Raw genomic sequence first — 13,916 nt, forward strand, 5'->3', positions numbered from 1 at the left:
ATCATTAATTTAAAATATTTTAACAGAAATTAACCTTGAAGGTAGATTAAAGAAGTCACCCTTTAGTTTCTTTTAAATTACACAAATGGTCTATTTTTTGTCATAGTATTTTTGTTAATACACAAGTTCGATATATTGATGTTACATCTCCGTTCTCACATATTTAGCAACATATCACATATCGAATGATAGTGTTCTTTTAATATTTTGCAGAATATTTTAAACGAAAATTGTAATGTTGAGTATCTTCTTCCAATATTATGAGGTTAGATATTTACAACACTAAATCAATGTGACAACATCAAACATTTATAAAAATGAAATGAAGCAAGACAAAGATAAATAAAAGTTTCCAAACACGGCCTTGGATTCAAAGCAGGTGCATGAGTGCGTCACCTAACTGCAACACAACCGACGATTAGGTACAACTGCTTCGAAGCTGAACGCTGCATTATGAGCTGTACATTTCGGACAAAACTGCCCTCTGTCATTGCTTCTGATGCAAAATATGGAGTAGTACTTGTATTAGACCTCTTTAAAAGAGAATTAACAAATTAGTATGTACTATTATAATAATTGAATTAATCGGTAAAATCTAGGACTATCGATATGTCTAGTCGAAATAATCGTTACAATCTATGATCGATATTTCAGTAATATCACTACTATTTTTGAATTCAAATTTGTATTGACCAGTATTTACTCCCTGTATCCGCTAATAATCTTTCCATTTCGTAATGTTCGACAGTTTGACCAGTAAATATATCATTTATTTTTTACTACTATCCTTCGTCCCATAAAAATAGGCCATGCAGAGTATTGCCTTTTTCCTTCTTTTAATAGAAATAGTCCATATTATGGTAACATTTTTCTCCTTCCTTTTTAGAGTAGTTTATTATTTATGATTCGCACCATTGACACTACACAATTTCAACTACGTTTTCTGATTTTCTCTATATTTTATTATACAAATTACACATTAAAACTCGTGACAACTCTAAATGATCTATTTCAAAGGACCGGAAGGATAACCACTTTTGTTAATTTTCAACTAACTTTATTTTATTCTCATTTGACTATAAAACTACTACTAATAATAAACAGTACTACTATAAAAGTAGTAAACCTCCTCCACTAATATTTTCCATCGGTCAAACTTTGATATTGTAATTAATGAATGATGAAAGGGAGTAATATATTTGTAAATCAATGTCAATCATCAGCCTTCAATTTATTAATTGGATGAATAGCTTTTAAACTCTTACCATTTATCAATTTAATCATGTTTCATTGGCATATGAGAAAAACAATAATCTATTCATATTCGACTTATATGAAATTACCTTCAATAACATAATATTTTCTGAATGTGATGAATAATTATAAAATCCGTATGTATATCAACAAGTGAATGCATTCGCAAAACAAACAATATATTTTAATACTAGGTTATAAGAGTAGCATAAACTAGGAGTAATAATTTTTTTCGTAGTTATTTTTTTTTTGGTTTTAACCACAGGTATACCGAACGAATCCGACTAATCCTGCTCGACCGGACTTTCAAATTAAGGCCGAAAATCTCCCAGCGGATGGCGGGGTTTGAACCCTTGACCTCATCAATTATGCTTAGATGGACAATGGTATCCCATGTACACACTTACATTTTAAGCATTTAACAATATCCACTTTTTTATTATTTCTTTATTAGTTATACTTCTGATTAAATGCGTGTTATTATGAAATATATTAATAGTAATTTTTATTAGTAAATTTTTTTAAAAATAATAAATACATAACTACAAAAAGAAATGACAACAATGCACACTTCAATTAAAATTCCGATTAAATATGTCATTAACATAACTTAAATAAAAAAAAATTATACTACATAATTTACACTCTAAAAAATGAAAATTACATAATCAAAATAACGTAATTAAACTGAGTGGATTATAAAATTTCAATTATTTATTTAAATTAAATTCACGTGCTAACAAAATATAAATGCACCATTAAATTCGAGTTGTACCTTGATTTCATGGTCGGCACCACACTGAATAATCGCCCAGATAGAACCTCAACTTTATAACTTAAAGTCTACTCCATTTCTCTTGTGGTAAAAAGTTAAATAAAAAAGAACATTTTATCTCTCTCACTCTCTCTCTCTCTCTCTCTCATAAAATTGAAACTCAATATTCCGATCACCTACTTCAGCTCTCCTTCGTGAATGTCATAACTGTTTACGTTTTCAATTTGATTTATTGCTGCTGCGGAGCTTCCAATCTGCTCACAAGCATCTCATTTTCGGTAGGTTTGATCCTTTTCTATTTCTGCCTATTTTTCGGCGTGAGCAACTGTTGCCGCAAATGTGAATTCGTTTCGCGATCGAGTTTGTTGTGCTTGTGTATTTTTAATTTGTGCATAGTTCGTATATGTTTTGAATCTGGTGACTTTTGTATGTATGGAACAACCTCTTCTAGTTTCTAGGGCAAGGTAAAACCAAGGGGGAATGGCCGGATGCGCTTTATTTTGATGAGTAGATCGTTTCAACGGCAGATGAAGTCGTGAAATTTGTTTATTACTGTATTAAGTGAAAGCAGAATACTGCAATTTTGTTGCATTGCTGCTAGTTTTTACTGTAATTTCTTAATTTCTTAAATTGCGCGTGTTCTACTTAAATGTGTTTATGAGTTTAGATTATTGAATAGAAGGATGGAAATTATATATTGTTGTAGTTTTGAGTCAAGTCAAAATTACTTAGTTCGTTCACTACCTTAAATATGTATTAAGCTTTGTAAAAATGTATGGCTTTTCTTTCTCTATTTGACCATTTATTTGTTAATTATACTTCGTTGGGACATAGTTGGGATTTTGAAAGTTGTGTTGATTCTAAATATCAGGTTGGTGAATATGAATACTCAGCTCGTGGAGATTCAGCCTCGTGAACTTAAATTCAAATGTAAGTTTAGTGTAATTTAGAGTGTGATTGAAATATTGGATGCATCCATTGTACTCAAGTTGAGGTGTAGATGACTGTTTTTCTACTGGCAGCGTAGTATGATCATTGATATTTCTTATCAGTATCCTTGTTGTAGGTCAAGTTATAAGTTTGATGGTTGTGTGAGTTGATTGAAGAACTTGCCCCATATATCTATAACTGAGTAAAAATTGAAGAACTTTCCCCATATTTGTACTCAGATTAAGAATAAATTAAATAAGAAATGTTTTGAAACCCTCAAAATCATGCCTTAAAAGTGAAAGCATATTGGATTTTCATTTATTCATTTTGATCCATTGGTTTTATGAAGCTATTGAGAGTTGTCTCCCCTGTCCATTTCCTTTTTTGAAGCATATATACTGTGCCACTTCCTAAATGCGCGATTCATACCCTGAAAGATTATAGACAGTGTCATCATATAAATCTGACTTTTAGAATATACACTGCATTTTGCTTTATCTCCGCATCAAGCATCTTGTGTCTGCGAAGCAGATGATTTGATTATTATAACCAACGATTGATTTGAAAAGTTTGTTTCCAACATTTCTTCCATTCTCACTTTTGCCTGTTTGTCATCAGTATAGCTTAGTATAGATTTACCTAAATAAATTCAACTGTTCAAATTATTGGCATGCTTACTGTTTTGCATTTTATTAAAACTTAAGAAAGACTGCAGAATATTGAAAAAGAATTTTATTTCATTATTATTATTATATGAGGATATGTTTTGAGTACAGGTAATTGCTTGTTAGAGCAGCTAATTTTTTAATTTGTTTCGCAATATCCTAAACACAACTTCGTCATCATTGTGATAACCAGATCATCATGCTGTCTTAACTAATAAAAATCTGCTTTTATCTGCTTCATCCTACAAAATTTACAGTCTGACACTCCCATTGGTTTCTCTAGGTGAGGTGAAGAAACAGAGCACATGTTCTGTTCACCTTCTGAATGCCACTGACCAGTATGTAGCTTTCAAGGTCAAGTGGTTTCTACTACTGTACTTGTTTACTTTCTCATGAAATGTTGATATTTTGAAAAAGATGTTATGGTTAGATTGCACAATTAACCTGGTCATTCAAATGCTTCCTATTTCTACAAGTTGACAAATATAGGTGCAAATTTTCCTAGCTGAAAGCTGTACACTAATTATGCAGGTAAAAACTACCTCGCCAAAGAAGTACTGCGTTAGGCCTAATATCGGTATAATCAAGCCAAAGTCGAATTATGATTTCACAGGTATTTTAGTATATTTCGTTGTTTTATGTCCTTATCTCTAGTTTTATTCTGTGTTTTTTCTGGACCATGGCAGATGATGGGTGATGTTGAGATTTTCTTTCATGTCATACCATAATATTTTGCTACAACTATTATACTGGCTTCTACCATATGATTCTAGCAAGGATAGTATCATCTTGTATCTTTATCACACTTATTGCACTATGCATCAATCTTGTACATTTTAAGATATGTGCCTTTCTGTCTCTTTTGTTTTTTGTTTCTGAAGTAGATCTATATGTGCACTGATTTTTTCTTTCAGCCAACCCCATTCTAGAAAATAAAAAATTATTTGACTGATGTTTTGTATCTTATTGACGAATTACTATAAAATGGATTTGATTAATTTAAAGGAGCTTTTGAGTAATGTCTCTTGTACAGTGACCATGCAAGCCCAGAAATCGGTCCCCTCAGACATGCAATGCAAAGATAAATTCCTAATTCAGAGCACTGTGGTACCATATGGCACAAGTGAGGAAGAGATTACCTCTAGCATGGTAGAATCTCTAAAGTGAATTTTATTAAATGCTATTACATCTTTAGCGGCTCCACATAAATAGAAAAGGCTTTCACCTTTTTATTTTGTTTTAATATCTCCTCCTTTTCTTTTTTCCTTCTCACAGTTCGCTAAACAAACTCAAAAGTACATCGAAGAGACCAAGCTCAGGGTTATTCTTACTAGTGCGCCGAGTTCTCCTGAAAAGCAACAAGCTACAGTACTTTCACAGCAAGAGCCCTCTAATGATTTTTTTATGCCGAAAGATCACTATTCACCTGATTTTATGCCTGTTAATGGAGTTGCCAAGCAAGAACCACATTATGAGGCTCCAATTCCAAAAGAACACCATTCACCTGTTTTGCTGCCTGTTAATGGAATTAACAAGCAAGAACCGCATTATGAGGCTCCGATTCTGGAAGATACTTTGCAGAATGTAGTCGCGGATTCCCTTCTTCCTGACCTGGTGAGAACTCTTAAGCCACTTCATTATGTTTGGATGATAGATTGAATGGTTCAGGAAACTGTCATTTTCAACCCATGAAATTTGATAAAAAAAACCTGCTACTATGTTGTTTTGGTACAAAGCTTTCATCCTCCTTATATTCCCCATCTGCATCTTTTCTGAAATTGGTTTGCACCACTTATTTTGCCCTCGGGAGTTCTACTTTTGTTGGCCTTGTTTAATTTGATAATGAAATCATCTTTTACTGGGTGAAGCCACAAACCAAGCCAGTAAAGGCTGTCGATTTTGCCAAAAACATGGAAGAGTCTAGATCGGTAAAGGTCATGGAGAGTGAGAAGCCAATTCCTGCCAAGGATGATAACTCAAAGCAAGTGGAAGATCTAGAAGCAGTGAAATTGAAGCTTACAAAAGAGATCGAAGAATTGAGATCAACAATCAGTGCCATGGACTCGAAGCTGATTGAGGTCAGTTTTGCATCAATCAATATTGCGATTCAGGAAACGGATGCATTTTGAAAACTGCATATTGTTCACCTGAAGCAGTACATACCTGACAAAGTTTGTTTTTGTTTCACTATAATTCAGATGAAAGTCGGATTATATAGTTCAATCCTTCATATTATTTCTCACTAGGAAGTTTCACTAATCATGTGGGATTATAATGTTCATTATTCCAATGGGTTTCCCTAAATAACCGACTTTCTTTTCAGGCAGAGTACACTATTGAGAAGCTAAAGGTAGAAAAGAGCAACACCATCCGTGAAAAGGAAACTTTGAAGCAAGACCTGGTGAGTCAATTTCGAAGCAACTATAGTAGACAGCATCATTTCGAGTTCTTAGGTCCCTTGATCAGTCTGATTGATGCTCTTTTTTTACTCAGGCAATGTCGAATCCAAAGAGTGCTGTGAGAAAAGTCCAAGTTGGGTTCCCCCCGTTGTTCGTCTGCATGGTCGCTCTCATCAGTTTGATAATCGGGAGTATGTTTCGAGGTTAGTGCAGAGAACGTCGCTGGATTTTGTTTTAACAATAGGACAGATCTAGTGGCTGGTTTTTTAACAAGCCACCACCGTGTACTATGCTTGTCGATAGCTTCACTTGAAACCTCTGATCCATCTACGCGTGTGAAAAGAACTGATTATATCGAATAAAGAAGAAATATTCTAGGATTTTTAGTTTTCAGTAATAAACTAAACATGGATTGTTTAAAGAAGTTTGGTTTATTTTCCAGCCTTGCGTTGGTTTATTATTACGAAGAAATGTTACATCAAGTGCCTCATGTGATCACTGTTCTCGTTTAAATCTGTGCTGGCATTAGTTTTTTTTTGTTTTATTCATTTCATTTAGTTTTAATAGAGTGCCATTTAAATTATTATTGATGTCATGATTTTATAAATATCATGAAAATCAAACTTAAATTTCAATTTTGTCCTTATTTTTAAAATTAAAACTAGAATGAGCTTTGATTCTTTTGTAATTTGTAAAATGAATAACATCAGTTATTTTTACAATTGGTGTTCAACATAATATATGTTTTTCAATTATTACGATATAATCGTGTCTTTGATATCGGTGTCATTGACATCGGCATTCGATACATATCGTACACCTGCTGTTCCAACTAGTTAAATCGTACTCCCTTCATCTCATAAAAGATGTCACGTGTAAGACGAACTGACATTTTAGGAGGTTTTGTTTTGTATGTTAAAGTGAGAAGAGAAACTAATTTTTATATTAATGTGTGAGAGAAATTTTTTTTTTTTAAAATGAAAATGTGACAATTTTGATGGGACTTAACTAAAATGAAAAATGAAATATAGGGTAAATTTTTTTAACAGTCATAATTCGTTTCATTTTTCAATAGTAGTATAAAACTTTGTTCTCTATTGTACTCTGCTCTCATTCTTTCTATAATTTTGTCTCCTATCTAATTAATCTTTAAATATTCAATTACTTAAATCTCATGTCCAAAATAAACACATCAACTACTTGAACATAGAGTATTATATTAATGATTTCATTGGAAACACAGAGCATAATAGACAGTGGTAGGGAAACGGTAGACAGAATACAACCTCAAATGGCAAAAAATCCGAGCACAATTTCAAAGACAAACTGGAGAGGTTGAAATCCACACACAAAAGGAGTGATGACATATTGACATCGGCAACTTACTATACATGTCATAATTATATAACCATATACAGAGAAAGAACTTTTACCCTATAAATATCGATCACCTGCTGCTCTCACAAAAAAACAATAAATCCACACCGGCGTGGGGTTTCTTCAGCTCCGCCCAACCGCGCTCTTCCGGTCGACTACCGACCGACAGAACATCACCACCACGAAACGAATCCTGCAGCCTCTACTAATCTTTCGAAACGCCCCCACCGTGACGTGCAAACGGATAAATAGAAACAGCGGCAAACTAATAATCGAGTTTTTACAAAACCGGAGGGCCCAAAATTGAGTCAGTAGACTAGGAAAACTGGTGCAAGAGATTTAGTTTTTGGCTTCTCCGGGCAGATGCACGCTTTGTTCTGTTGGCGAGCCCGGGATGAAAGGGACGAAGCCACGGCCGCCGAAAACCGGGCGCATGAATGCATCGTCGAATTTTCTCCAGTAGTAATGGACTGTGCGAGTAGGCCTTGTCAGCAGCATCCGTAAACTGCTCGGACGACCAATGCCCTGGCCACCTTCGGAAACTTGTCCGTTGCCGCTAAATAGCTCGGCTACGGAGTCCTGGCATTCACCGAGAAGTGGCACTGTGAAGGAATTTGGCGTGAGCGGATCTGCAGAGACCATTCTGCTTAGCCCGTCCGATGAAGGCAGCAAGAACCTCACAAGAGGTTTCGTGATCAGGCCAAAAACCTACAATGACACAGAACATCATCCCACTTAGCATGCCCCTGTTAGATGGAATACGAGGGAATCGAACAAGTGCAAGCTACTCGTAATGAAGCGTTTGATTGGAGAGATGGGTCAGATTTACAACACATACAATGGCACTAAGTATTCTAAAAAAAACAAGCTCAAAATTGCTATTTATCGGGCTCAATCGCTATGTACGATTAAGAGTGTGATAGATATCTATGGTATCTTGGTTCAAAAATCTAATGCCCTTGAGAATTGAGATGAAGGACCGGTGTAATATGTGATTTTTGTGATAGAAGACACAAAAGACGTCCTAACATAATTGATACCTCGTATGACAAAAGACGTCCTAATCAAATGCGAATATACACTATCACATGTTGTCAAGACAACCACCCTTGACGTGTAAATATCTATTACTAATAAAAAAAATGTCTATTCGTACAGATTTTGATGTTTCTATTTATTTTATGCTGTACTAGCTTTTAAGGAAAATTTGGTAATTTAACACATAGATTTAGGTGTTACTGATTTCGGTTTAATGCTAAGTTCCCTCATGAATCTAAAGTTCTTCAGTTTTAAGATAAAAAAATTATTTAATATATATATCAAACCATTTAGTTAGTCTCTGAACGTAGTAAAAGGCTTACCACAGTGCTGAAGAGGACAACTGTTATTGTACTGGTGATCATAATAGCATTTCCATGTTCCGTGGTATGGCCGGCTCGAGTAAACTGCAGGAGCAAAAGTAACAAGTCAGGATATTCCTTCACGGGCATTGCATAACCACCACCACCCTAAATTATACTTGACAGCCTAAGGTGCCATAGAAAAGCTAATGCAACGTGTTAGTCCTAGAACCTATGAACCACCCGCCCACTCAGCCCCGCGTATTCAGCATGAAGATAGAGATGAAATTTCACCTGGTTGTAAGCAAGAGCCATAGAAACCGCACCTCGCATAAGACCAGACCACCATATTGTGATCTGCAAACAGGAGAAAAGTGTAAGCAAACTCAACGAAGGTTACAGAAATTTTGGTACAGGGATATTAAAGCCATACTTGCTCTTTAAAACTGATCTTCTCATGAGGGATTTTCTTGGTCAGGTTGGACAAAAATGACAAAGGAAATACAAAGGCAGCCCTGCCCACCAAAACCAATCCCAGTAGAGCCGCACTGACAGAGATCGAAGTTTTTGGCCTGAAAATTGAAAGACATGCAATATAAGAAAATTCCTAAATAGAGCAGAACTATGAATATAACTACATAGATGAAGAATTGTTGTAATTACTAGTGCGCCTGTGTGTATGCCATTTACGCAGCCACCATACCTGTCACTAACAAATCTCCATTTCTCAATGTCGAGAGCATCCATGCCTACGTAAAGGAATATAAAGATCTCTGCAACAAAAGATAATGTCGCAAAGGTGTGCCTGCATTGTGGATAAATCATTACTTAAAATAAAAATGGAAGCAGCAATAACACCCGCTACTACTTGTTTCAATGGTGTTAAATGAAAGGCATTTCATACTTGGTGGTGATCCTTGAGTTCTCTGTGACATTATGCCAGGTATAGTGCGACATTACAATCCCACAGAAGAACACAGTGAGGATACCGCTCAGATCTGTTAACTGCATGAAACCACAGGTAAGAAAGAGTTCACTCCGGCTAAAAGGTTCAGTCACAAAAAGTGAATCCAACGTTGAAATAGCATCTGGCAGATTGTTCAGAAACTTACTTCAGCCAACATGTATGAAAGGTAAGCCATGAGCATCATAATAGCAACCTCACGATCAGTGGAATGCCTGCAGTAGGTTGCAAAAAAAGCACCCAGATTAGATAGACAAATTGTAAGGTATAATAAATTTGCTCGTCCTAATATTTATATTCATGCTTGAATTATAAAATTAATATAGCCAAATATTATGGAGAATAGTTTGGTTACTTCATACTGCAATCTATTGTGATATGGCAACATATAGGGAAAGGGGCGAGTATGATAACATCGTAACTCTTCACAAACATTAATTCTTAAGTGGCATTTCACTTTAGATGCGATTTCTTCAAAACTGAGAACATAAAAGCGTCACCAACCTTCCAAAATAGAGCTTTTTTATGATATATGCACTGAGCAATCCAGTCTGAAGCAAAAGACAAATATTTATCAATAAAAAATGGAGAGTGAAGAATGATCATTCCCCTGGAGAGATAGAGAGACAAGCAGAGAGACTTACCCCGACTCCCAATGCAGTGCTCGAAATAAACAAATATAAGAAGGTTCCAATCAGCTGTAGAACTATACTGGTGTTGATATTAGAAAGGTCAAAGTTCTGGACCGCATTGAAAAGCACTATAGATGTTGCATCATTTACAACACCTTCTCCAAAAACCAGACTGTACAGCAATGGAGTCTCGTCTTGATTTAGCACCTGCATAAGTAGACATATTGTTTCATACCAGAAAAAAATATTCAGCACCTAGCTGAGTCAGTCAATAGTTAAAGGAATTTAAAATGTACCTGCAATGTGCACACTGAATCTGTTGCGGCAAAAATTGCTCCAATTGCTGGATAGAATCAAAAGGAGTTTAAGGAGAGATAATACATGTCATGTTGCAGCTGTGTATGTATGTGTGTGAGTATTGTAGTGTGTGTCTCTGAGAGAGAGAGAGATAGAGACCTATGTAATCTCCAATTGCAAGACCAATATCCATTTTCCCCAAGATGGCAATAGCACCTGCACATAGTAGAAGATTACATATGATAGCCTGAACAGTTGCAAAAAACTATTTTTCTACTTCCACTCCATTAAATGTTCCCACCAACGGTAGATCCTACAAACAGTATCAAATGTTACTGCCAGCTCTTTATATGGTGAACTATATATATATTTAATCTACCTATACAGGGGGTTTGGCATGTCCCTGCTTATTTAAATGGAACAAAGGGTGAAACTTGTACGAAATTGAAGTGAAAACATATGGTTGACAACTTGACATAATGGAAGGGTAATGTAGAGAAACTCCAAGCTTCTGCCACAAAATTGGCTGGTCGGTTACATTTGATAATTTTATTGTAAAAAACCATTTAGTCTGCAGGTAGTAGAAGCTCGCACATATAAATTCATATATGAACAAAGAAATACTACTACATAGAAAGAAAAACGTTAAATGGAGCATGATTGAAACAGCCTGAGAGTCCCTTCCCCTTAAGTTCAGATAGTAAAAATAGAAAAGATGAAGTGGTAGTGCTATAATGAACATGATGTTGCTGAATGATAAGAGTCCACTTTTTATTAGATCACATAAACATAAGAATATTGGGCATACCTAATGATATGATGATAAATGATATTAAGGTACCAAGTACCCCAAACAACATTATGGTCATGAAATTGCGAAAGAATTGTTTCTTTTTAACCTGGAACCTGAAAAACAAGAAAAAAGAAGTCAAAACTCACCACATTGGAAAAACTTGCAGCAATAATCCAAAGCAGACATATTTGATGTCACTCAGCATGTTCTGTTGTCTTCTCAAAATTTTAATAAGCACTTATGAAGGGGAAAATAAGGCTGAGAAGGATTGAGTTTATTGCCCCAATAACTAAACATAACTCACAACATTTAAGAACAACAATATACAAATGTAACAAAAAAAATTCAAGCATTATATTTTACTGAATATGTACAAGCAGGTAAACATATTAAACTTACCCAGCGTTAAAGATGATTGGAGGAAGCAGATAAATGAAAAAAAGATCCTCATTGAACACCAGGAGATGTGAGCTCGTCCCACTACTAATTAGCAGAATTACAACTCCAGTTGCTACACCCTTTCATTCAGAAACAACACTAATCACTTAAACTAGTAAAGTAATCACAGTGAACAAAATAGATACTCCAGATTAAAGATGACCAACAGCAAATGCAAGTACCAGACAGAAACACTAGAAAAAATACTTACAATTATGAGGGCAGTGATAGATTCATTCATCCAACGATTTTCTTCCAATAGATGACCAATCACAATACATGCACACAGGAGAGTTACAAACAAGGTTATCGAGACCACCGATGCGTGATCAGAAGTTCCCAAAGTATTAATCCCTAACATCGTTTTCGGGTCAAGACTCATGCTGTCCATCATTCGACTATACAGATAATGTTGTGACTCTGAGAAGATGTATTAAATATCCTTAGCTTAAATCCAAATCTGATCCCCAAACGATCAATTACACCTGCAACGCAAGAGGAGAATTCACGTTATTATTTTATTCGACCAACAGAAGCCTACAATTCATCGTACATGCATTTCCATACTGATTCTTGTGACTTCTGCCAGCGTAAACATTTAGTTATGCACAAATACACAAAAACATAAGTTGTAATTTCATTAAACATGCCCCAAGGTTAACAATTTCTACACATTTACTTCAGAAATCATACTCAGTCACATGACTAAACTTCAATAGATAAACAAACACTATGTAACATCAAACAGATTAACAATGGAAAAAACACGTAAATTACCTTAACCAAGACACCACATTAAACAGATGCATTTGATAAGTCCGTCACTTTATATAAATCGCAACTTTCTCAAGATAGCATATTCAATAAATTGACTGAAAGATTCACGAAATCATGTACGGTATTTCTTACCAGTTCCATCCATATTTCAGTATAATGTTTGCCAAATCAGTCTTTGCCTCTTTTCGGAAGTTTTCTATTTATATACGTATTATATATTTTTCACAAGCTCAATTGTATTCAAAATTTCAAATAACTCCTAAAACGAATTTATTGAACACTAGACTACTGCAAAAAAATAAATATGAAGATGAGGAATATCAACAAATACAGAGCAAAGTCAAAATTCAGTCTGCAGCTACTTCACGAATCAAAATCAATCACGTGTAGCTAAGTTTCCTCAGGCAATTTTAAAAACAGAACAATTCGCGGCAGCTCAAAATTACTCGCGAAGCTCGACAAAATCACATCGAATTTCGCAACCTGAACTTCGAACTAGATCTCAGCATTCGAGCTCCAAATGTAAACTATTTAACTAATTGAAAATTGCTTTCCCCATCCCCTCACCACACAAAAACTCACATAATGGAAAAAAAAAATCAAGTCAACTTACTTCCAGCCGCTGAGCTGCAATTTGAACCCCGCGCTCGCTAAATTGAGAATTTTAAAACAAAAGTTGCATCACGGATTGAAGATTTCACAGGTGTCTCCAACAGTATCACGAATTTGAACTATATCCACCAGAATTCACGGAATCAGCGCTTATAAAAGCAAAATTGAGGAGATAGAGAGAGAGGATGTGACAGTGCGTGTGGTGTGTGAGAGAGAAGGAGGGGAAATCGACAGAAAAACGGAGGGTCCATGAGATGAATATATACTGTATGTATATATACGTGCAGCTCAGCTTGTGAAGGAGATCATGATTTCACTCTGAACTAATTATATTTATTTCGAAAAGTAAATGAAGAACGTGGAGCAGTGATCGACCGTTGATTGAGCCGACCGGCGGTTGGGAATGATCGCAGCCGTTCAAATATAATTATTTATTCTCTTTTATTGTATTTCGTTATTTCTGTTTCTATATGTTAGTTGTATTTTTTAAATATACGTTTTGATATATTGCATTTAATGTATGAATGTATAAGTACTTGTGCTGACTGGTATAATTAATTTTTTTCCTAACTTGGTAATAATAAAGGGGTTATTTAGTAATTGTATATTTTCTTTTATTTATGTAAAAAGATTTTAATTTATTGGCATAAAAATGAATTTGAC

General features: G+C 35.0%; 2 protein-coding genes across 2 annotated transcripts; one reads left to right on the forward strand and one right to left on the reverse strand.

The window, feature by feature from the left end:
- The first annotated feature begins 2,129 nt into the window (after window positions 1-2,129).
- LOC125217897 (vesicle-associated protein 2-2) lies at window positions 2,130-6,464 on the forward strand. The gene is made up of 9 exons (XM_048119468.1): window positions 2,130-2,307; window positions 2,901-2,959; window positions 3,908-3,978; window positions 4,156-4,237; window positions 4,658-4,773; window positions 4,900-5,238; window positions 5,493-5,702; window positions 5,948-6,025; window positions 6,118-6,464. Exons 2-9 carry the CDS (start codon window positions 2,911-2,913, stop codon window positions 6,229-6,231), a joined length of 1,059 nt encoding a protein of 352 aa, XP_047975425.1. The 5' UTR covers window positions 2,130-2,307; window positions 2,901-2,910; the 3' UTR covers window positions 6,232-6,464.
- An 819-nt stretch (window positions 6,465-7,283) lies between these two features.
- LOC125221982 (sodium/hydrogen exchanger 1-like) lies at window positions 7,284-13,511 on the reverse strand. Its single transcript, XM_048124351.1, has 15 exons — window positions 13,255-13,511; window positions 12,076-12,349; window positions 11,826-11,944; window positions 11,442-11,539; window positions 10,793-10,849; window positions 10,633-10,679; window positions 10,349-10,543; window positions 10,209-10,255; window positions 9,853-9,919; window positions 9,645-9,745; window positions 9,444-9,545; window positions 9,174-9,312; window positions 9,035-9,097; window positions 8,762-8,845; window positions 7,284-8,108 (listed from the first exon to the last, which is right to left on the reverse strand). Exons 2-15 carry the CDS (start codon window positions 12,256-12,258, stop codon window positions 7,740-7,742), a joined length of 1,671 nt encoding a protein of 556 aa, XP_047980308.1. The 5' UTR covers window positions 12,259-12,349; window positions 13,255-13,511; the 3' UTR covers window positions 7,284-7,739.
- Between the last annotated feature and the right edge of the window lie 405 nt (window positions 13,512-13,916).

Source organism: Salvia hispanica, chromosome 4 (assembly GCF_023119035.1).
Source record: "Salvia hispanica cultivar TCC Black 2014 chromosome 4, UniMelb_Shisp_WGS_1.0, whole genome shotgun sequence".
NCBI lineage: Eukaryota > Viridiplantae > Streptophyta > Magnoliopsida > Lamiales > Lamiaceae > Salvia > Salvia hispanica.